The sequence below is a fragment of the Eleutherodactylus coqui genome, chromosome 3, assembly GCF_035609145.1.
Source record: "Eleutherodactylus coqui strain aEleCoq1 chromosome 3, aEleCoq1.hap1, whole genome shotgun sequence".
In the NCBI taxonomy this organism is placed as follows: Eukaryota; Metazoa; Chordata; class Amphibia; order Anura; family Eleutherodactylidae; genus Eleutherodactylus; species Eleutherodactylus coqui.
The window spans coordinates 131377462-131402859 of NC_089839.1; the positions used below are offsets into that span (position 1 = coordinate 131377462).

The 25398-nt window shown below is 44.5% G+C and overlaps 1 protein-coding gene across 12 annotated transcripts in view; it reads left to right on the forward strand.

Annotated features, from left to right (window-relative positions):
- The window catches only part of ARID1B (AT-rich interaction domain 1B), a 490608-nt gene extending 467457 nt beyond the window's left edge, over positions 1–23151 (forward strand). For all 12 annotated transcript variants that reach the window (XM_066596068.1, XM_066596069.1, XM_066596077.1 and 9 more), the window contains 4 exons: positions 1229–1325; positions 4351–5134; positions 13365–13495; positions 21280–23151. In XM_066596068.1, coding sequence (XP_066452165.1) covers positions 1229–1325; positions 4351–5134; positions 13365–13495; positions 21280–23025 — 2758 coding nt within the window. In that variant the 3' untranslated portion in view covers positions 23026–23151. The remainder of the gene's footprint in view (positions 1–1228; positions 1326–4350; positions 5135–13364; positions 13496–21279) is intronic.
- The last annotated feature ends 2247 nt before the right edge of the window (positions 23152–25398 follow it).

Here is a 25398-nt window from a genome sequence, read left to right on the forward strand (position 1 = left end):
GGGAGAAGGTCGCGAAACAACCTTGGAATCTCCATAGCTAGAGAGGGGGCGGGGCTAGAGGGATTCTCATAGTGATCCTGCTAGCACCTTCTTTTTGCTAGAGAAGAATCACTATGAGAAGCTCTCTAGTCCTGCCCCCTCTCTCGGGGAAGCCCTGGGAAAGCCCTCTAGCCATCTCCAAATATGGCGAGATATGTAGGAGATCCCCCTGTAGCTTTGCCTCCTCTCCTCGCTATAGGAGATTCCAAGGCTGTTTTGCGATCTTCTCCCATCGATGACAATGGGGCCCGGCCCTATTGAAAGCAATTGGCCATATCACAGATTTTTTTTTATCATCACAGCAAGGCTTGAGTGACCACATTGCGAATGAGAATGAAACAATTGAAAATCATTGGTTTCATAATCATGTGTTTTCCCTCAATCTTGCATCGCTAGAAAACCTATCACCAGTGTTTAAGAGCCATTACATTTATTTTTTATTGTGTATATTTTCAAAGGTAGGGTATAATAGATGACAGACCTAGAGGTCTTCACTAGACCTCCAGCTGTTATGACAACTATTCTGTAACTCATGATTGGAGACAAAGGAATACCTCCTATCTAACCACTTAGATGCCATGGTCAGCTGCAGCATCTAAGGCATATATATATATATGTGTGTGTATGTATATATATATATATATATGTATATGTGTATGTATATATATATATATTATATATATATATTATATATATATATATATATATATAGCAGATGTCAACCAGAACACACTTTCCTCTCTGCCTTATTGTAATGGGGATAATTTTGATATAGACACAATTTTTTTATTTTTCTGGTGGGCAAGTCTTGGATATTTGTCACGTTGGATTGTCATGTCCGGTTTCGACCTCTCTTTGCCACATGAATGTGAATTCGTAGCCATTGTACAGTATATTGATTGTTACATTATCTTCACTCATGTGTACTATATATCTTTCAACAATTACTTTGGTAATAAAATTAGTGAATAAAAGGTTCACATATGCGAATATTTATTTCTTACAAAAGTTCTTTATTTTTTCGAATTAAAATAAAACTATTTTTTCTAATTTAGGCGTAATATCGAAATGTGAGACCAGGACAAGTGTAAAATGAATGTCTTGCTGAATCCGGCAGACTGCTCTTCCAAAAAAATCAGTTAAAATATGTTTACTAAAAAAATCTGCATTGTGTAACTTTGGTTTCTAGACACGAAGCTTTTGGTCAGCAATATGCAGGGCAAGGACCCCCTTCAGGACAACCACCATATGGAGGGCACCAACCAGGAATGTATCCTCAACAACAAGTAAGACTACTGTAATAGTTAATGGTCAGTGCAATGTTTTCACATTTTTCTCTTTGCTTTTTGCAAATATTAAGGGGCAATTCATGATAAGAGGCTTAGATAAGATGATTTTTTTTCCCTTTACCAGCGCAAAATGCAACAAATTTATCAGACGTAGTACAACAATTTTACAAATTTGTTGCATTTTGCATTAGGAAGGCAAAAACAGCACAGCCAAAAAAGACTTCAATTATGTCTCTTGTGATAAATTGTCCCACAATGGTTATACCAGCTCAGCACTAGAGTGGATTTGAGCACAAATTTTGTGACTTCTAAAAAAGTTGAAAATTAAAAATGTCTAGAAAGATTTCTCCATTTAAACCATTTCCGCATTCCCTCGCAAAATATTAAACTTCCAGGCATGGTACAAAAGTACTGCATTGTATTTTAAAAGTATGAGAAAATGAATGACAAAAAACAAAAATTATATCAAAAAGAGGCAGAACCAATGATAAATTTTCTCCTAAGGGCTCAGTCACACGGGCGCCGATGCGCCCGTGTTACTGCAGGAGGAAGACGGCCGTACCTCAAGACGGACGTGTCTCTGCAACGCCGGGAGAAAGAACATGTGATCGGCTTCATTGCCGGTCATGTGTTCTTTCTTCAGCGCTGCGGGGAGTGGTCCGTCTTGAAGTACGGCCGTCTTCTTCCTGTAGTAAGGGCTCAGTCACACGGACGCATCGGCGCCTGTGTACGGGTGCCGATGCGCCCGTGTGACTAAGCCATAAGTGTTTAATCATTATAAAATGCCCCATGATATAATAGCATATACTGCGTGTAAGATGTGAGCTGCCACATGGCCAAGCTAGCTTCCATAAAACGTATTGGAGTAGGCAGCTTACAAGGACAAACCTGTGTGAATACCCCCTAAAAGATACTCTGGCCAAACTCCTAGTGCAGCTTACTCAGTGGGTCTCATGGGTATATTCTCCTTGGTGTTCTTGAATCCCTGAACATGCACTGTCCTCCTCAGTCCCCGTATTATGCACAACAAAGTGTGCTGAAGATTTTTTTCAATATTTCTTCTCTGAACAACGATATCTCTCCATACAGATGATCTCTACTCTCAGCACTCTGTAAAATCTCATGGTTCAGTAAGGGGTTAATGTAAAGGTTCACTGTCACAGGTCACAACTATAAATTAGTGGACACTTGGAGGAGGGGTGATGGAATTTACTTGATGATTGGGGTCCAACGCAGTAGCTCCTTTTAGGCCTCATGTCCACTTGAAAAATACAATCCGCACAGAATCTGCTGCGCATTGCCGCGGCAGATTCCGCGCAGATTTGCTTTAAATAGTATTTTTTTTGCATGCAGATATCCGCACACATTGCTATCAATGTGATAGCAATGTTGCCGATCCGCGCGGAATCCGCAGCAGAATGGAGCATGCCGCGTTTTTTCCCCCGCGCGTGAAAAACGCAATTCTTTTAAATTGCCATCCGCGGGTGCAAAAATCAATTTAATGGACCGCGGACGGCCAATGATTCCCTATGGGCAAACTCCGCTGCAGAATCCGCAATTCCATTTAGCTAGTGGACATGAGGCCTTAGTCCTGCTTGAATCTAGCCCTACCAAGGAGAACTTCCACTGTCTTGAAAGGAGCACCTGCTCATCGCCCTTGTATCACCGTCTACCAGTGTGTTAGATGAAAACAGATGAGAAACTTTGAGTATTCCAATTATACAAAGTTGCTGTCAAATGAATGTTAATCAAAGGTTATTAAAATTTGCAGTGCCGTTCTGCTTTGGACTTTGTGTCTGTCACTCTATAAACCATTCCTTTCTCCTGGCACTTCAAAAATGTTTATTCCCAGGTTGCCCTTGGATACGTTCTGTGGGAATTCCAGCACTATAGGTTGGGGTTACTCAGTAAGGACTGGGGACTGCTTTTTTTTTAATCTCTGCAGCTCTTAGGACAGGATTGCTGACCAATAGCTGGCATTACTTAGTGTGGGCATGCACTGGAAGGAAGTACAGTGTGGGGAATTGTGGGAAATGTAGCTTCAAGCATGGATATGGCAGCCATCTTGGAAAATAGCTATGTGGGGGCAAACCTCAAAAATGGATAACAGGATAAGAATGTAGTGTTTGTGCGATTTATATCCATAACCGACTGTGCATAAACATGGTGCAAACCACCTGTCAAATCGGGAATTTTTGAAAATTTGAAATTCTGATTGAAAATACAAAGATTTAAAAAAATAAAATAAAATAATGCCACAGCATGTAGGACAGATCTGACCACACTTGTGGGTTGAAACATTGCTGTGTAAACAATTTGTCCATGTATGTGCTGAGCCTTGGGATCATATAATCCGACTGAGGATGTGACACCTCTCTGCTACTATGAGATTGATGCTGCTCCACTCTTAGTTTTTGGCCATTCAGAGCCTGTTGTGTCAAATACCGCTGACGGTTAAAGGGAACCTGTCATTAGGTTGCTGCTGCCTAAACTACGGGGAGAATGAATCCGGGACAGGTATGTACACTGAGCTAGTCTGTTTTATTCTGAACACTACTTTGTAGTTTGATTCAGAAGGGAGATCCCAGTTGCGGGGTGGCACCACGCCGGCCTCCTACTGCTTGTATATAGCGAGATCATTGTCACTCTAGAGGATGTGGAGAGGCTAGCACAGTCCTACCCCTGTGACTCAAAATTCTATTCTAAATCAAACTTCAAAGTATATTCTGAAACGCTGCAGCATTTCAAGATAACCATGGGCTCAGTGCACCTGCCTGTCCTAGATTTATGCTGTTCCTGGTTCAGGCATCATGAACCTGGTCATAGGTTTCATTTACTCCAATGTCCTGCCATCTCCAATGAGCCTCTTAAACTAAAGTAATGCATGCCTGGTATAAGTTCTAGGGTGTCATTTTTATACTGCTATTTCCCTGTCATGTCTTCTCAAACCTAGAGCAGACTACCAAGCATGCACCCAAAACCAAGAGAAGAGTTTACTTATGTCATGAATGTCTTTTTGCAGAACTATAAACGCCATATGGATGGCATGTATGGTCCATCATCAAAGCGACATGAAGGAGATCTATATAATATGCAATACAACAGTCAACAGCAAGATGTGTACAATCAGTATAGCAACACTTACTCTGGACCTGACAGAAGACCTATACAAGGCCAATATCCTTATCCCTATAACAGAGAGCGAATGCAAGGCCCAGGACAAATGCAGCAACATGCAATGGGACCACAAATAATGGGTAGCCCCATGCAGTCATCCACAAATGATGGCAGTCAACAGAACATGTGGACATCCCGTAATGATATTTCTTACCCATACCCAGGAAGACAAGGCTCTGGAGGCAGTCAACAGACAACAGCGTATCCAGCTATGAATCGTTCTGATGACATAATGGGTCCTGACCAAAGAATGAACCATGAGGGTCAGTGGCCACCTCATGGAAATCAGCGTCAGCCCTCTTACCTGTCTCCATCAGGATCCATGCAACCAATTACTAGAGCTCCACCTTCTTCTTACCAGACTCCACCTTCTATGCCAAACCACATTTCAAGGGCTCCCAGTCCTGCTTCATTTCAGCGTTCACTAGAAAACCGTATGTCACCGAGCAAGTCTCCTTTCATGCCATCTATCAAAATGCAGAAAGTCATGCCCACAGTCCCTCCAACACAAAGTTCTGGGCTTTCAACTCAGCCTTCTTCAAGACGCGAAATAACCTTCCCTCCAGGATCAGTGGAAGCAACGCAACCAGTCTTGAAGTCGAGGAGAAAGATCACCTCGAAAGACATAGGTAAATACTTATTACATAGCATTTAAAGCCTAAAATGATACGTTGTTTTCTAACCATGTATGTCATTACCAATGTTTTTTTGTTTTATTGATTTTTTTTTTTTAATAAAGAAACAAGGAAATTAGAAAGTTTACAATTATATAGATCTTTTGTTACCAAGCATTAGATCATCTAAAAATAAATGTATATAAGGTAAACATTATGGGCACGTTCACACACAGCAGAAAAGAAACAGAGGCAAAATGCGTAGCTCCCCACAAAAGAAACAGAGCCAAAACCAGCACCACCGGTGTAGAACCGACCCAAAACCAGCCACGCACCTGCAGCTGACCCGAGCATCCCCACTCCCCCTACTCCCTCGCACCACCATTGCAGTGTTCCCAAGTACCTAGTGGCCTCCATGAGTCATTACCAGTTTTTAGTTTCTAAGTATATTACATATAATCATGGATGCAATTTAGGAGGTTTAAAGATTTTCAGATATATTAAGGCTAGAGATGAGAGAGCACCAAAATGCTCGGGTGCTCGTTACTCGAGTCGAACTTTTCTCGATGCTCGAAGGTTTGTTTCGAATAACGAACCCCATTGAAGTCAATGGGCGACCCGAGCATTTTTGTATATCGCCGATGCTCGCTAAAGTTTTCATTTGTGAAAATCTGCAAAACCCAAGAAAGTGATGGAAACGACACAGCAACGGATAGGGCAGGCGAGGGGCTACATGTTGGGCTGCATCTCAAGTTCACAGGTCCCACTATTAAGCCACAATAGCGGCAAGAGTGGGCCCCACCCCCAACAACTTTTACTTCTGGAAAGCCCTCATTAGCAAGGCATACCTTAGCTAAGCACCACACTACCTCCAACAAAGCACAATCACTGCCTGCATGACACTCCGCTGCCACTTCTCCTGGGTTACCAGCTGCCCAAACCCCCCCCCCCACGACCCAGTGTCCACAGCGCACACCAAACTGTCCCTGCCCAGCCTTCAGCTGCCCTCATGCCACGCCACCCTCATGTCTATTTCTAAGTGCGTCTGCCAGAGGAAAAGCAGGCACACACTGCAGAGAGTTGGCACGGCTAGGCAGCGACCCTTTAAAAGGGGCGGGGCGATAGTCCACAATGCTGTACAGAAGCAATGAGAAATGCAATCCTGTGCCACCTCCATCTGGAGCTGCACACGTGGGCATAGCAATGGGAAACCTATGTACCACACACTATTCATTCTGTCAAGGTGTCTGCATGCCCCAGTCAGACCGCGTTTTTTTTTAAATAGTCACAGGCAGGTACAACTCCGCAATGGGAATTCCGTGTGCACCCACAGCATGGGTGGCTCCCTGGAACCCACCGGCTGTACATAAATATATCCCATTGCATTGCCCATCACAGCTGATGTTACGTCAGCTGTAATGCAGGTGGGCCAAAAATTAATTGGATTACACTGTAGGCGAGGGCCCCCAAAAATTGGTGTACCAACAGTACTAATGTACCTGAGAAAAATTGCCCGTGCCCAACCAAGAGGGCAGGTGAAACCCATTAATCGCTTTGGTTAATGTGGCTTAATTGGTAACTAGGCCTGGAGGCAGCCCAGTAAAAATAAAAATTGGTTGAGGTGAAAGTTTCAACGCTTTAATGAGCATTGAAACGTATAAAAATTGTTTAGAAAAATTATATGACTGAGCCTTGTGGGCCTGAGAAAAATTGCCCGTTCGGCGTGATTATGTGAGGTTTCAGGAGGAGGAGCAGGAGGAGGAGGAGGAATATTATACACAGAAGCAAAAAGGTCCCCGTTTTTGATGGGGATAGAGAACGATGCTTCCATCCGCGGGTGCAGCCTACGTATTGCTTAGGTTTCGCTGCTGTCCGCTAGTGGAGAAGAGAACTCTGGGGAAATCCAGGCTTTGTTCATCTTGATGAGTGTTAGCCTGTCGGCACTGTCGGTTGACAGGCGGGTACGCTTATCTGTGATGATTCCCCCAGCCGCACTAAACACCCTCTCTGACAAGACGCTAGCCGCAGGACAAGCAAGCACCTCCAGGGCATACAGCGCGAGTTCAGGCCACGTGTCCAGCTTCGACACCCAGTAGTTGTAGGGGGCAGAGGCGTCACCGAGGACGGTCGTGCGATCGGCTACGTACTCCCTCACCATCCTTTTACAGTGCTCCCGCCAACTCAGCCTTGACTGGGGAGCGGTGACACAGTCTTGCTGGGGAGCCATAAAGCTGTCAAGGGCCTTAAAGAGTGTTACCCTGCCTGTGCTGTACATGCTGCCTGATCTCCGCGCCTCCCCTGCTACCTGGCCCTCGGAACTGCGCCTTCGGCCACTAGCGCTGTCGTATGGGAATTTCACCATCAGTTTGTCCGCCAGGGTCCTGTGGTATAGCAACACTCTCGAACCCCTTTCCTCTTCGGGTATGAGAGTGGAAAGGTTCTCCTTATACCGTGGGTCAAGCAGTGTGTACACCCAGTAATCCGTAGTGGCCAGAATGCGTGTAACGCGAGGGTCACGAGAAAGGCATCCTAACATGAAGTCAGCCATGTGTGCCAGGGTACCTGTACGCAACACATGGCTGTCCTCACTAGGAAGATCACTTTCAGGATCCTCCTCCTCCTCAGGCCATACACGCTGAAAGGATGACAGGCAAGCAGCATGTGTACCCTCAGCAGTGGGCCAAGCTGTCTCTTCCCCCTCCTCCTCATCTTCCTCCTCCTCCTCCTCACCGCGCTGAGATATAGACAGGAGGGTGCTCTGACTATCCAGCGACATACTGTCTTCCCCCGGCTCTGTTTCCGAGCGCAAAGCGTCTGCCTTTATGCTTTGCAGGGAACTTCTCAAGAGGCATAGCAGAGGAATGGTGACACTAATGATTGCAGCATCGCCGCTCACCACCTGGGTAGACTCCTCAAACTTTCCAAGGACCTGGCAGATGTCTGCCAACCAGGCCCACTCTTCTGAAAAGAATTGAGGAGGCTGACTCCCACTGCGCCGCCCATGTTGGAGTTGGTATTCCACTATAGCTCTACGCTGCTCATAGAGCCTGGCCAACATGTGGAGCGTAGAGTTCCACCGTGTGGGCACGTCGCACAGCAGTCGGTGCACTGGCAGATTAAACCGATGTTGCAGGGTGGCAGCGTCCGTGTGGGACTTGCGGAAATGTGCGCAGAACCGGCGCACCTTTCCGAGCAGGTCTGACAAGCGTGGGTAGCTTTTCAGAAAGCGCTGAACCACCAAATTAAAGACGTGGGCCAGGCATGGCACGTGCGTGAGGCTGCCGAGCTGCAGAGCCGCCACCAGGTTACGGCCGTTGTCACACACGACCATGCCCGGTTGGAGGCTCAGTGGCGCAAGCCAGCGGTCGGTCTGCTCTGTCAGACCCTGCAGCAGTTCGTGGGCCGTGTGCCTCTTATCTCCTAAGCTGAGTAGTTTCAGCGCGGCCTGCTGACACTTGCCCACCGCTGTGCTGCCACGCCGCGCGACACCGACTGCTGGCGATGTGCTGCTGCTGCTGACACATCTTGATTGCGAGACAGAGGTTGCGTTGGAGGAGGAGGAGGAGGGTGCTTTAGTGGAGGAAGCATACACCGCCGCAGATACCACCACCGAGCTGGGGCCCGCAATTCTGGGGGTGGGTAGGACGTGAGCGGTCCCAGGCTCTGACTCTGTCCCAGCCTCCACTAAATTCACCCAATGTGCCGTCAGGGAGATATAGTGGCCCTGCCCGCCTGTGCTTGTCCACGTGTCCGGTGTTAAGTGGACCTTGGCAATAACCGCGTTGGTGAGGGCGCGTACAATGTTGCGGGAGACGTGGTCGTGCAGTGCTGGGACGGCACATCGGGAAAAATAGTGGCGACTGGGAACTGAGTAGCGCGGGGCCGCCGCTGCCATCATACTTTTGAAGGACTCAGTTTCCACAACCCTATACGGCAGCATCTCCAGGCTGATAAATTTTGCTATGTGCACGTTTAACGCTTGAGCGTGCGGGTGCGTGGCGGCGTACTTGCGCTTGCGCTCAAACACTTGCGCTAGCGACGTCTGGACGCTGCGCTGACAGACATTGCTGGATGGGGCCGAGGACAGCGGAGGTGAGGGTGTGGATGCAGGCCAGGAGACGGTAGTGCCTGTGTCCTCAGAGCGGGGTTGGATCTCAGAGGCAGGTTGGGGCACAGGGGGAGAGGCAGCGGTGCAAACCGGAGGCGGTGAACGGCCTTCGTCCCACCTTGTGGGGTGCTTGGCCATCATATGTCTGCGCATGCTGGTGGTGGTGAGGCTGGTGGTGGTGGCTCCCCGGCTGATCTTGGCGCGACAAAGCTTGCACACCACTGTTCGTCGGTCGTCTGCACTCTCAGTGAAAAACTGCCAGACCTTTGAGCACCTCGGCCTCTGCAGGGTGGCATGGCGCGAGGGGGCGCTTTGGGAAACAGTTGGTGGATTATTCGGTCTGGCCCTGCCTCTACCCCTGGACACCGCACTGCCTCTTGCAACCTGCCCTGCTGCTGCCCTTGCCTCCCCCTCTGAAGACCAGTCCTCAGTAGGCGTAGCAAACCAGGTGGGGTCAGTCACCTCATTGTCCTGCTGCTCTTCCTCTGAATCCTCTGTGCACTCCTCCCTCGGACTTACTGGCCTTACTACTACCTCACTGATAGACAACTGTGTCTCATCGTCATCGGCCTCCTCACCCACTGAAAGGTCTTGAGACCGTTGCCGGAAGTCCCCAGCCTCATCCCCCGGACCCCGGGAACTTTCCAATGGTTGGGCATCAGTCACGATAAACTCCTCTGGTGGGAGAGGAACCACTGCTGCCCAATCTGAGCAGGGGCCCGAGAACAGTTCCTGGGAGTCTGCCCGCTCCTCAGAATGTCTCATTTTCATGGAGTGAGGAGGCTGGGAGGAAGGAGGAGCAGCAGCCAGAGGATTCTGAGTTGCAGCAGTGGACGGCGCAGAACTGTGGGTGGTCGATAGATTGCTGTAAGCACTTTCTGCCATCCACGACAGGACCTGCTCACACTGCTCATTTTCTAATAAAGGTCTACCGCGTGGACCCATTAATTGTGCGATGAATGTGGGGACGCCAGAAACGTGCCTCTCTCCTAATCCCGCAGCAGTCGGCTGCGATACACCTGGATCAGGAGCTCGGCCTGTGCCCACACCCTGACTTGGGCCTCCGCGTCCTCGGCCGCGTCCACGTCCTCTAGGCCTACCCCTACCCCTCAGCATGCTGTATTACCAGTAATGCAGAAACAGAACGCTGTAATTAAATGTGCCGCTTATTGGCCTGTGGTTGGAGGCTGACTTCGCTTACGGAACGCCAGGAAATAATTTGGCGCAAGCCTGCTGTAACACTTAGCTGGCTGCGTATGATTTTGTAGAACTACTACACCCAGCTCAGACAGACCCAGAACACTGAGCACAGTCACAGGCAGGCCAAATAGATTTTTTGACCAATATTTTTTAGAAAAGGCACACTGCCTATATTCAATGAATATGTCTTCTGTCCCTGGAGTATGTCACAGAACTGCAGAGTGTTGCACTGTCAACTGCAACACAGCGGTGATTTCACAGCCCAGACAGAGCCAGGAAATAATTTGGCGCAAGCCTGCTGTAACACTTAGCTGGCTGCGTATGATTTTGTAGAACTACTACACCCAGCACAGACAGACCCAGAACACTGAGCACAGTCACAGGCAGGCCAAATAGATTTTTTGACCAATATTTTTTAGAAAAGGCACACTGCCTATATTCAATGAATATGTCTTCTGTCCCTGCCTCCACACTTCTGTCCCTGGAGTATGTCACAGAACTGCAGAGTGTTGCACTGTCAACTGCAACACAGCGGTGATTTCACAGCCCAGACAGCCAGGAAATAATTTGGCGCAAGCCTGCTGTAACACTTAGCTGGCTGCGTATGATTTTGTAGAACTACTACACCCAGCACAGACAGACCCAGAACACTGAGCACAGTCACAGGCAGGCCAAATAGATTTTTTGACCAATATTTTTTAGAAAAGGCACACTGCCTATATTCAATCAATAATATTAATATGTCTTCTGTCCCTGCCTACGCACTTCTGTCACTGGAGTATTACTGCAGGGCGCAATGCTCTGCACGGCCGATATACCGAAAAAAAAAAAATGTGCAACACTGCAAAAAGCAGCCTCCACAGTACTGCACACGGTTAGATGTGGCCCTAAGAAGGACCGTTGGGGTTCTTGAAGCCTACAATAACTCCTAACACTCTCCCTATAGCAGCTCCACGATAGCACTTTCCCTCAGCTATGTCAGAACGCATCTGTGGCGAGCCGCGGGAGGGGCCGATTTTTATACTCAGGTGACACCTGATCTCGCCAGCCACTCACTGCAGGGGGGTGGTATAGGGCTTGAACGTCGCAGGGGGAAGTTGTAATGCCTTCCCTGTCTTTCTATTGGCCAGAAAAGCGCGCTAACGTCTCAGAGATGAAAGTGAAAGTAACCCGAACATCGCGTGGTACTCGTTACGAGTAACGTGCATCTCGAACACGCTAATACTCGAACGAGTATCAAGCTCGGACGAGTACGTTCGCTCATCTCTAATTAAGGCCCATTTACACTTAGCGATGATCGATCAAAAATCGCTAAAAAGCGATCGTTTAAGCAATAATCGTTGCGTCTAACAACGCAGCCATCGTGCACTTTTCGTGCACTGCTAGCTGATCGTTAAATTCAGGTCAACCTAAAAATCGTTGTTCAGCCTTATCAGGAGTTCTCCACAGGTAGTGCTGATGGCATTGTTTCTCATCTGAGAACAAAGGAACTGAAAGCAGGTAAGAGCCTTCCGGCTATTAACTGCATTCAGCTAAAGTCTTCATTTGCATGCTAATAAGCTATTAAGTAGCTGAGTAGCTACTTAATACTTTATGCAAAATGATCATTTGAGCGATCATCGCTCCGTGTAAATGGGCCTTTTTACATACTGGCCATCTTCTTTGAGAAGACCACCTCCCTGGAATGCAATTTTTCATCGTAGATGTCTTAAGAGGTTTCAATAATGTATATATGTGTGTGAGTGTGTGTACATATATGTTACATATACAGTGGTGCCTTGACATACGAGTTTAATCCATTCTGAGACTAAGCTCTTAAGCCGAAAAACTCGTATGCCATTGAAATGCATTAAAACGTCATTAATGCTTTCCAATTCATTTCAATGGGGAAACTAACTACAAGTAAAAAAAAATCAATACTCACCTACCGCCTTCGTTTCGTCCTCATGATGGTCTGCGACGCTGGTGCAGGCTGTCGCTCCTTCCTCCACGTCGATAGAGCATTGATTTCTGGATGCTGGGCTTGAATTCCCCGCCTCTAGCAAGCTAATGCTGTGATTGGTTAACTCAGCTCCACGTCAGCCAATGAAAGCCGGCGCTGCATTAACCAATTACAGCCATTCAATGACGTCACAAATTAATATTTTCCCTTTGTGACCCTTACAAACGAACAATGCCCACTTTCTGCCCCTGAAAAGTAATAATTGCCTTACACACCCCCACACTGGCCCTTTCTGTGGCGCAACATAGTTAGTGGGCCCCTCTGTGCCCCAACATAGTTACATGGCCCCCTCTGTGCCCCAACATAGTTACATTGGCCCCCTCTTGCCCAATGTAGTTACAGTGGTTCCTCTTCAATTCCCCCAACTCCTACACTCACACCCACAGTATTGGTCAGTACCTTCAGGTCTTCAGTCACTGTGACATTTGCACTTGCCTGTTGCTACCTGAACTGCCTGATTCATTGCCTGGTCTCCATATCTCCCTACAGTATGAGCCAGGGTAAGAGTCAGGCAGCCGCAGCCAAGTGTAGATGTCATAGACTATCTGAAGCTACTCACCGGTACTGAGGGTGCAGGTGTGGGGAGTAATCTGTTGGACACCATGGCAATGGGGGCCTTTAGGCTCTCCTGACTAAGAAGCCTGGTCACAACTGTGACCCCTATTACTTAGCCACTGAATGAAACACAATATTTTTAGTTCAGTATTAGTAGAAAACTGTACTTGTCTAGTGGAATGTAAACAGTATTACATTTAACTGCAGAATGAAACTCCTTAAACTGAAACTTTCTAATCTCCTTCATCACAGAACATATTTCCTTTGCTATAGAATTGATTTCAGTGATTTCTCATCTTCGCTTTGGTTTTTTTTCACTTCACCTCTGACTAAAGAGAAACGTGTTTCTCTCGTTCTTTTCAACATTTTTTTTTTAACAGTAACACCTGAGGCTTGGAGAGTGATGATGTCTTTAAAATCTGGTCTCTTGGCTGAAAGCACCTGGGCACTAGACACCATCAGCATCCTACTGTATGACGATAGCACAGTGGCCACTTTTAGCCTGTCTCAGGTGAGTCTAGTCTATATAAAATAGCTCCTGGTCATTCTGTGCGATATAGTTTCACAAACTGTTGAATATTCAAATACTTTGCTTAATTTATCTTGTTCCCCTTATTTCATGAGATGCTTTATTCTCCATCAAAACAGCATTTTGGGAACTCTTTATCTAGCAAGACATCAAGGTTGCTACATGTATGTCTGCAGAATGCAGATAAGGGACTGTTCATATTAGAAATGTAGAAATGTAATGTATGTTTAATTATGGCTGTCGATTGGCCCAAATTTAAAATCTCAAATCTTGTTTTCCAATTTTTCTCGATTTGATTCTCTATTTTCTTTCTTTCTTTCTTTTTTTTTTTTTGCTAAACAAGCTAAAATACGAAGACTTTTTACACAAGGTGCTTGCATGCACAACAATTCCTTTATACTGATATAGACTTGATATACTGCATACAAAGGAATTGCTGGGCATGTTTCTTATGTAAAAAAAATGCGGTACAGACTTTCATTCTACAGACTTGAAGGATGTGTTCCCCCCTGTATTCATCACAGTCCCCCACATACTGTCCTCTCCAGCCCTCATCACAGCTAACTCATGTACCTTGTTCTTCAGCAGCCACACTTTGCCTCCTATGCAGTCCACTCCTGCATCTGTATGCTGATGTGCCGGGAGACGGTGCAGGAATCGAGCCTCAAATCGTCAGCGCTAGACTTAGCCATGTAGAATGTACTGGTCCATTCTATTGTGTCCCCTGCTGCCCCACAGCCCAATATCGCACTCGCACTGTACTGCATCTGTTTCGAGGTATATGTTAGGAGGATTTCCTTATATACACCTCTGGTTGCCACATTGTTCCATAGGCTCTGCTTCACTATGCCATACAGGGAAAAAATACACGAAACAGTATAGCAATGTCTACTGACCTGACTGACACGATTTTTGTCTCCACTTGATGAATGTGGGTCTATGGATATGTTTGACGTATTGCACAGAGAGCTTTCTAAGTGCATACAGCAAATGCAGTGTGAAAGTAGGCTTAAAGGCGATGTCGGGGATTTTAAGAAAGCGGTCTACCATCAAGAAATGGTATAAAATTGCCCACTCCTCCTGGGGTCCCCAACAGTTCTGCAGGGTATTCATGTGCATCTTTTCACATGATTGCTGCCGCTAGCTACTGGCCTCAGTTGTGATGCTTGGATGTATAACATGTGATAGTTGAGGGCAGTAATTGGCTGCAGTGGGCAAGCGAATGATATGTGATGTTATTGCTGCAGGAGTGGTGGGGGATTTAATGGTTATTTTATGTTATTTCCTGCTCAAACCCCCTAAAAAGGGATTTACTGGGACATAAAAAAATGTGTAAAGGGCAAGAATAAAGAGAACTTGAGTACTTGAGTACTCTCCTATCCCAGCAACTTTCCATTCAGCACTGCAGCCCTGGTGCCAGCGAAACTGAACCTGGGAGAAGTGGTGGGCCTGTCATATGACATACCTTGTGCACGGGAGCAGTCAGCCACTCACAGACTTCAACTGTGATTCTTCTATGGCCTGTGACTTGCTGAGTGCTCACAGGCACAATGTATGGTATACGACCACCAGCCACTGGTGGTACCATGTGGCAGGCCTTGGGGCTGCAGCACTGTATGGGGAGCCATATAGAGGGGTGAGCATTCAGTTTCTTTTGATTTCAACCCTTTTCCATTTTTTTTAATGTCTCGAAAAATCACTTTTAACTGTGGTGGGAGGCTGGATGTAATCGCACTGTCTGCGTCTTGATTTATAGGCGGCCCTTTGCACACTTCCAAACCAGTAGTGACCTCACCCTCTGATGTCCTACATTCTCACTTTCACTGTGCTTTGCACTGTAGCTTTCACATTAAATCTTCTATAAACATTTTAGCCTGCTTTTCAACTGCCAATTGGAATAATCCCCGTATCACCGACCCTTCTGAGTAATCAGTGATCCAGGTAATACTGTTACACTCCAGAAAGACTTCCAGGCCCCTCTTGTACTCTTTTATTGAATTCCCCATCACCGCATCCCCATCTCACTGCTCACAGTAAATAATCCCCTTCTATGTCGGTGTAGAAACCTTCTTTAATCTACATGTAGAGCTCAACCCATTGTTGCAGTCCTTGGTATGTATAGCTCGTGGGCAAGATGTCTGTACTGACCCCTGATTTAACTATACATAGTTATTATAGCGCCCCCTTGTTGCAGTCCTGGGTATAATAGATAATAGGAGAGCTCATGCCTCAAATGTGTTTCATCGGGCGGTGCTCTAGATGTGCTGAATGACTGGAGAAAGTTGCAAACGTCCGCGGACTTTCTCAATTACAAATTCATGCTCAGAACCTACAACCTGGCTCTCCACCATGCCAAACAAGTCTACTTCACCTCTCGTCTCCTCACTATCTCACAACCCTAAACGTCACTTTGATACCTTTCACTCCCTTCTCAGCCTTAAACAGCAGCCCCTAGTGAAGGATCTCAGTGCCAAGGAGCTGGCTGCTTACTTCAAAAAGAAAATTGACGACATTCGGCAGGAAATAGCTTCCCAATCTCAGAGTAGCCCCGACCTAGTCTTGCCAGTAACAACCCCTGCTCCAGACCAACGACAGAGGAAGAAGTCTTCAGACTGCTTTCCTCTGCTCACCCCACCACCTGCGCTAGCGACCCTCTTCCCTCACACCACCTCCAGTCCCTCTCCCTGGTGGTTATCTCCCATCTCACCACTATATTCAAACACTCTCTGACCTCTGGCATTTTTCCCTCTTCTTTCAAAAATGCCATCATATCCCCACTGCTAAAGAAACCGACTCTGGGCTCAACTGATGCTGCCAACTACCGACCCATCTCCAACTTCCCCTTCATCTCCAAACTACTAGAATGCCTGGTTTACTCCCACCTTATAAGCTATCAGAAAACTCTCTTCTCGACCCCCTACACTCGACAGAAACAGCCCCTACAAAGGTGTCAAATGACCTCCTGACAGCCAAATCAAGGGGCGACTATTTCCTACTTATCCTCCTCGATCTCTCGGCAGCCTTTGACACTGTTGACCACAAATGCGTCCTCAGTATGCTTTGCTCCATCGGCCTAAAGGACACCACTCTCTCCTGGCTCTCCTCCTACCTATCTGACTGCTCATTCAGTGTCTCCTTTGCTGGCTGTACATCCCCTCCTCTTCCCCTTGCTGTTGGGGTCTCCCAGGGCTTGTTCCTAGACCCCCTTCCTTTTCCCCATCTACACAGCCCCTATTGGAGCCATCAGGAGATTTGGCCTCCAATACCACCTCTACGCTAAAGACACCCTGGTATACACCTCTTCCCGTGACATCTCTGCACCTTTCCTCCAAAACATGACCGACTGTTTTTCCGCTGTCTCTAACGCTATGTCCTCTCTACCTAAAACTGAACCTCTCAAAAACTGACCTGCTGGTGTTTCTGCCCTCTACTAACTGACCTAATCCTGACCTCTCCATCTCAGTGTGTGGAACCATCCTAACTCCCAGACAGCACGCCCGCTGCCTTGGGGTCATATTCAACTCTGATCTCTCCTTTATCCCCCACATCCAATCTGTGGCCTGAACATGTCAGCTGCACCTCAAGAATATTGCAAGCATCTGCCCTTTTCTCGCCGTTGACACGCTAAAGTTCACTGTTGCCCTCATTCACTCTCGCCTCGAATATTGCAACTCGCTGCTGATCGGCCTCCCCTGCTCCAGACTCGACCCCCTCCAATCCATCCTGAATGCGGCAGCCAGGCTCATCTTCCTTTCCAGCCGCTAGTCAGACACCTCTGCCCTGTGCCAGACACTTCACTGGCTGCCCGTCAAATACAGAATTCAATTTAAACTTACTACCTTCATCCATAAAGCTCTCCATAGCACTACGCTGCCCTACATTGCCTAGCTCATCTCAATCCATCACCCAGCCCGGGGTCCTTCGCTCTGCTAACGAAATCAGACCGAGTGCCACTTTAATTCGAACCTCTCATTCCCGCCTCCAAGACTTCTCCAGAACAGCACCAGTCATCTAGAATGCGCTACCCAAAACTATCGGCGCAATCCCAGATTCAGAAAACGTCAGGCGTGCTCTAAAAACGCACCTCTTTAGGGAGACATACCATATTCCCTAAACCAAACCCCTCTGTACTCCCCCTGATAACGTCCTAGTGACTGCAACCCCTGCTAGCCGCCATCAACTGCCCCCTGCAGTCACACCCATTCAGCCACCACACGCCTTAATGTCTGACCATTTCTTATATGTATAGCAACCCTCACTCTCCACCTCACCATACCATGCACATCTCCAACCCCTTTACCTTCTGTATCACCCCATTATTTGTAGTATGTAAGCTTGTTGGAGCAGGACCCTCCTCCCTAGTGTTTCCACCAACTGATTACTATGTAACCGAGGTTTTTGTATTTTTGTACTTTTGTCTTTCTATATCCCCCTGTTTTTGTAAGTGCTGCGGAATATGTTTGGCACGATATAAATAAAGATTATTATTAGATCTCTGTACTGACCCCTGATATATCTATACATAGTTATTAGAGCACCCCATTGTTACTGTCCTGCGTATATGATGGGAGAGATTTCAGTATTATCCCCTGATATATTTATACATGGCTGAGAGGCGACCTAATTACGTTTTTTTTTCTAAACAAAATTACTCCAATTTTGATAACCTTTCTGGGTATTGTAGTTAGCCCATTCCATTTATTAAATTAGTTTGTACCCGCTCAATCTTTGCTATGTCCTTTTTGAAAACTGGTGCCCAAAACTGCACACAATATTCCGTGTGTGGTCTAACCAGTGGCTTGTAGGGAGGAAGAACAATGGTGGTTCCTATCTTAGCAGTGATTGACAGTTATTTATCAATCTCTGAACATACAGGTATAGCAAGGAATATCGATACAAGAATGTTGACACAGGAATGTTGATCACTTATGGCTCCGTCCACTGGACTATTCAGCTCCAAATGAGCAGAGCTATAAACGAATAAAATACAAGTTTTACTGACACTTTGATACATAGTTTTATGGAGAATCTGTTTGGCTCCTGCTCTATAACCTCATGCCTGTGGTTTGGTCAGTGTGTTCCAGCTGCCACACTTCCTTTAACCCCTTGAGTGGCACACCCGGAAATTTTCCGTGACTCGCTCCACTTGCCCATAGCGATATAGCCCGGAAGATTTCTGGGCTATGTATCACTATGGGAGCTGCAGAGCACAATGCCACAAGCTGTGGCATTGTGCTCTGCCTGCACAGTCCCACAGAGAACCAACGCAGGACTTTGAAAAACAGGAGCAGGAAGATATTGCCCATCTGCCGGCAATCTCCAGCTTCTGAATTCAAACTCCTGCACTGGTTTGTTTATAGTTTGCCATAGAGACCATCGGCTTGTCAGAAGCAAGCTGATGGTCTCTGTTGCAGGGAGAGCTGGTGCTTAGCTGTCAGAGGACAGCCAGGTACCAGGTCTTACAGCAGAAATCAGAGAAAACCTCCGATCTCTGCTGTGTTAACCCTTTAAATGCAGCAGTCTATGTGACTGCAGCATGTAAAGGGCTGTCACCATCGGACTCCCGGAATGTGATCAGGGGGTCCTGATGGGTCTCTGTAAAAGTCCCCTAAAGGGACAAAAAAAAAAAATTAAAAAAAAAAATAAAAACAAAAACACTTGTCTCCCTTTACTTTGTAAAAAATTAAAAATAAAATTACACATGTGGTATCCCTGTGTCGTAATGACCCAGAGACGGAAGTTAGTACATTATTTAACCCCATAATGACACGCCCCTTTTTTTCTTTTTTCGCCATTTCTTTTTTTCCTCCCCCCATTTAAAAAATCATAACTCCTTTATTTATTCATCGACGTCACTGCATGAGGGCTTGTTTTTTGTGGGACAAGTTGTATTTTTCAATGGTGCTATTTAAAGTACCATATAAGGTACTGAAAAACTTTTACAAAATTCTAAGTGAAGTAAAATGAAAAAAAAATGACATTCCGACATCTTTCAGTACGTTTTGTTTCTACGGCACACAAACTGTAACACAAATGAAATGATACCTTTATTCTATGGGTCAGTACTAGAGATGAGCGAGCGTACTCGCTAAGGCAAACTACTCGAGTGAGTAGTGCCTTATGCGTGTACCTGCTTGCTTGTCTCAAAAGATTCGGGTGACGGCGGGGAGCGGCGAGGGAGAGCAGGGACGAACGGGGGGGGGGGGGGGGGATCTCTCTCACTCTTTCCTCCCTGCTCACTCCCGCAACTCACCGCTCTCCCCCGCCAGCACCCGAATCTTTTGAGACGAGCGGGCAGGTACTCTCATAAGGCACTACTCGCTTGAGTAGTTTGCCTTAGCGAGTATGCTCGCTCATCTCTAGTCAGTACGATTACTACGATACCAAACGTGTATCATTTTTTTTTTGCTGTAGTACTTGTATTTTTTTTCAAAGATATTTAATTTTTAAAAATTATTTTCTGCTGCATCTTCTGCGCGCAATAATTCTTTTTAATTTTCCATCAACGTACTTGAGCAAGGGCTCATTTTTTGCAAGATGTACTGTAGTTTGAAGTTAGTGCTAATTCGGAATACGTACGACTTTTTGATCGCTTTTAATTGCATTTTTTCTGGGAGACAGGGTGACTAAAAAAGTGCATTTGTGGCGTTCTTTATTTTTTTTATTTGGACCTCGATCACCGTGCGGAGTAAATAATGCACTACTTTGATAGATCGGACATTAACGGACGCGGTGATACCAAATATGTGTTTTTCTTTTATGATTTAAATTTTTTGATTATAGATATGGCAAAAGGAGGGGGGATTTAAGCTTGTATTACTTTTTTTTAAATTTAAATTGTGAAAAAGTCGTGAAAAAGAAAAAACGGTATTACAATTTGGTATTGGCATAATCGTACTGGCCTGTAGAATGACTTTAATATATTATTTATACTGCTCAGAGAATGCAGGGAAAAATAAAAAAATATGCCAGAATTACAGATTTGGTTAATCTTGCTACTAGAAAAAATGGAATAAAAAGCGATCACAATTTTACATGTTCCTAAAAATTAGATAAATTAAGACTAGAGTTTATCCTGCAAAAAACAAGGCCTTCTAGAGCTCTGGCAATGGAAAAATGAAATTAATACGGCTCTTGGAATGTGGCGACACAAAAGCAAACCTTTAAGAAAAAAAAAATGTTTTAAATGTACAAAAGTGGCAAAACATAAAAAAACTGTATAAACTTAGTATTGCCGGAATCGTGTTGACTCAGAGAATAACAATCGCACTATTTATTCTGCACGCTGGACGCCGTAAAAATGAAATCTAAAAAACAAATGGCAGAATTTCTTTTTTTTCCCCCCAATCTCCCTACAGATTTTTTTTACAAAAGTTATGCAATACATTATATATACCCAAAAATGATGCCATCAAAAAGTACAACTTGTCCCGCAAAAACAAGCCCTCATATGGCTCAGTCAATGGAAAAACGCGACTGGAAAATTAGTTGAAATTAAATGATTAGACCATTTAAAAATCTGCCCTGGTGGGTCTGACAGGGTGGTAAGAAACCCACCACTCAAGGGGTTAAACCATACCTTTACGGTACACCTTGATACCTATGACCTTGTATCTCCACTGTAAAGAATATTACATGTATACTTTCCCACTTTGTTAGCTCAAATTTAAAGGACTAAAAAAGAAAAACTAAAATTATGAATTAAGATTAACCTCCTAGAAATGTCATTTTCCTGTTATTACCATTTGTTTATTTCCATTTAATAGCTCCCTGGATTCCTGGAACTTTTGGTGGAATACTTCAGAAAATGCCTCATTGATATATTTGGAATTTTGAAGGAATATGAAGTTGGTGAAAATGTCAAAAAAGACCTTGAAAATGGTTGTGAAGGTATTCTATCGATAGAGGAGGAGGAAGCTGCTATGGATTATAAGGAGGACACTGAAGAGGAAGAGGACGAGCTCAATGATGGAGATGAACATAATCAAGATGATCAAAGTGTAGTTGAAAAAGACCCTGTAAAAACAGAAGATCTCTCTCTCTTCAAATCAGGAGCATTTAGTGATCCTTCTTTATGGCCTAAACAAGCCAGTAAGTTTGACAAGCTGCCAATCAAAGTTGTGAAAAAGAATGATCTTTTTGTTATTGACCGATCAGACCAACTTGGGCGGGTACAAGAATTCATTAGTGGACTCCTTCATTGGCAACTTGGTGGAGGTGACACAACTGAACACATTCAGACACATTTTGAGAGCAAAATGGAGATACCCATGTATAAAAGATCACAACCTTCAATTAGTTCACCAAGTAAAAAGAAGAAAGAGCTTGTTATCAAAGTATTGGTGGAAGATGAAGAGGACCAACCAGAAAAGAGCATAACTGCAACCATTGATGATGTGCTGTCTGCAAGGCCAGGTGCTCTGCCTGAAGACGCAACAAGCCCCTGCTTACAAACAAACAGCAGCAGACATTCATTAGGAATCAATCAAGCCAAAATTCATAGGAATATTACATTACTGGAAGATGAACCAAGAAACCGAGATGAAGTTCCTTTGTGTACAATAGCCCAATGGCAAGACTCCTTAGTGAAGCGCTGCATTTGTGTGTCAAATATTATTCGTAGTTTGTCCTTTGTTCCTGGGAATGATGCTGAGCTATCAAAACATTCAGGTTTGGTATTGATTCTTGGGAAATTAATTCTTCTTCACCATAAGCATCCAGAGAGAAAACGAACACCACAGACTTATGAGAAAGAAGATGATGAAGATAAAGGTACCAGCTGTAGCAAAGATGAATGGTGGTGGGATTGCCTTGAGATTTTGAGGGAAAATACTTTGGTCACGTTAGCTAATATCTCTGGACAGCTAGACTTGTCTGCTTATACAGAAAGTATCTGTTTGCCAATTTTAGATGGCTTGCTACACTGGATGGTATGCCCATCTGCAGAGGCACAGGATCCCTTCCCAACAGTAGGGCCTAATTCTGTTCTTTCCCCACAGAGACTTGTGCTGGAAACCTTATGTAAACTCAGTATACAGGACAATAATGTGGACTTTATATTGGCTACGCCTCCTTTCAGTCGCCAAGAGAAACTCTATGCGACACTAGTTAGGTACGTTGGGGACCGCAAAAATGCTGTGTGTCGAGAAATGTCTGTGGCACTGCTTTCAAACCTTGCACAGGGGGATACATTGGTAGCAAGGGCCATAGCTGTGCAGAAGGGAAGCATTGGGAACTTAATAAGCTTCTTGGAAGATGGAGTCACCATGGCCCAGTATCAACAGAGTCAGCATAACCTCATGCATATGCAGCCCCCCAATTTGGAGCCGCCTAGCGTAGACATGATGTGCAGGGCAGCAAAGGCTTTATTAGCCATGGCCAAAGTGGAAGAAAACCGATCTGAGTTCCTTTTACACGAAGGTCGTTTGTTGGATATCTCTATAACAGCTGTTCTGAACTCTACGGTTGCCTCTGTCATCTGTGATGTACTCTTTCAGATAGGACAGTTATGACACCAGTGGGATGCCAAGCATGTGTGAAAGGAGAGTAGGACGTCACATATAACTGGCTATTTTTCTGTTCTTTTATCAAGGTTTGAGAGAAAAAAACACAAATAAAAATGTTAAAAGGAAAAAACAGATTTGCTCCACATATTCAGTCATTTATTTACCAATTGGAAATTCCAAGGAATGGTTAATGAGCTCAGAAAATTAAATTTCCAGTTTGTGTATTTTATTTGTCTTAACCAAAGTTGGTGATTGTTTCAGTCAGATGTCATTTTTGTTTTTGTTTTGTTTTTTTATTTCTTTTTTGTTGGTTGTATGCTTGGGGGACTGATTGCTAAAACTGTGCAAGCATTGTAAAATGAAATTGTATCAATTCTTTGCTGAAATTTTTTTTTCCATTTTCAAAATATTTGTCCCACCTTGAGTTATATAAAAATACGTGTACCAAACCTGTGTGCAATAGAACGGTTAGTGAAAGTATATGTAGACAAGGCGCCTATGTTGTGGAAATACTGTTTTATCCTTTGGATTACAGGAACATTAGATTAGGAGCAGAATGAATAGACTATTATGGGAAAATGAAATACGAGTAAAATAAAATTTTTGAACAGTTATATTGAAATGAGTTGTGTAATACACACACAGTCATAATTACATCTGGCTTTTGTTTGACTTTTCACACTATGACAACAGCCTTTAGATATTTCATTATATATTTTTTTCTATTTTGTTTTCTACTTCCCAGGGGCTGTAATGTATATAAGAGATGTATAGGCCTTCACATTTTCTTTTTTTTTCCTGTTTTATAAAACATTCATTTTAGTACATGATTTGTCTATTTCCCCATGATGTGGTGAAAGTGATAGATTTTTATGGTTATCATTTTTTTTTTCCTTCCTATTCATGGCACTGAAAAATGAATAATTCTCTCCTGGTCGTGTCTCCAGCCAAGAGGGCAATGTGCAAGTTTCTGTATGTATAAATTAATGCTCTACTTCAGGATAGCAGCCGAATACTTTGCTTACTCGTCACTATGTGGAAATCGTTGTCTGCCAACTGAATTAGACTATGGTTATATAATACAGACAGAAGTTATTACACCATAATGGATGAAGCAACAAAACTATTGAGGTTTTTCAGTGATGATACTTAACACATTTGTATTTAAAGAAAATGTAGTTAAAAAAAAAAGAAAATGAAAAAAAAAACTTGTTGTAAATTCCTCCTTTTCCTCTGGCTTAATGAATATCATTTATTCAGTATAAAATCTTTATACTATATGTTCCACATGTTAAGAATAAATGTACATTAAATCTTGTTAAGCACTGTGATGGGTGTTTTTGAATAATACCTCTTTTGTAACAAGCCAATTTTGCTTCAAAGTCAGGAAAAGATAAATGGTGTCGATCTACGGCATTTATGTTATGCAAATAAACCTCCGGTTTCTATGTATTACTTATCTGCATTATCAAATAGGGACATTATGCTATACCACTGTAGGTAATAGAGACATATAGTGTTCCCTCCAGACACAGTGGTTGCCCTGAAAAAAATGACTTGAGAATATGGTGACCTGAAACTACATCTCTATAGAGCGGTAGCAACTGGTTCCAAAATAAAGAATTAAAGAGGTATTCCAGAAGTTAAAGTGTGCTGCTGAATTGTTAAATTCCTCGCATCTCCGCTCCGTCGGCTGTGCTCTTAATTACATTAGTTCTATATTTTCTTCTGTTGTTTTTTTTCTTCTTAAATGGAAGACTCCTTTAAAGAAAATAAGTAGATAACTAATATAGATAAAGCAAGTCCTTACAGAAATATAAGGTTGCTGTTAGCAGGTGAATCATTTTCTACATTGAGGTCAGAAGTTTATTCAGGCTCCTTCACAGTGTACAGCCAAAAATTAAATTGAGTTACTCTAACCTGGGGTCCAATGGAAAAACTAATGCCGACATAGGTGCTGAGCAAAACAATACATATAACTGTATATTCTACTCCGCAGAGGCACTGCTAGACAACCAATCACATTTTCCATAAAGGTAACATTGCAACCAACATGATATGCATGCAGAAACAGCAAGAGAAAGCATTCAAGACTTGAACTTCAATAAGAAATTGCAAGTTTCTTAGTTCCTCATACAATCAGCTTTAAAAACATTTAAAATGATTAAGGCCTCCCTCACACAGGGCGTTTTGTACAGCGTTTAGCGCTGCCTTTTCAGCCAAGCGCTAAACGCTCTACAACACTCCCATTCATTTCAATGGAGCTACTCACACAGGGCTGAAAACGCAGCGCCTCCCAACTCTGCGCTTTGACAACGATGCATGTTCTATTTTGGGACGTGTTCAGCCCTGCGTCGCCCATTAAAATGAATGGGCAGC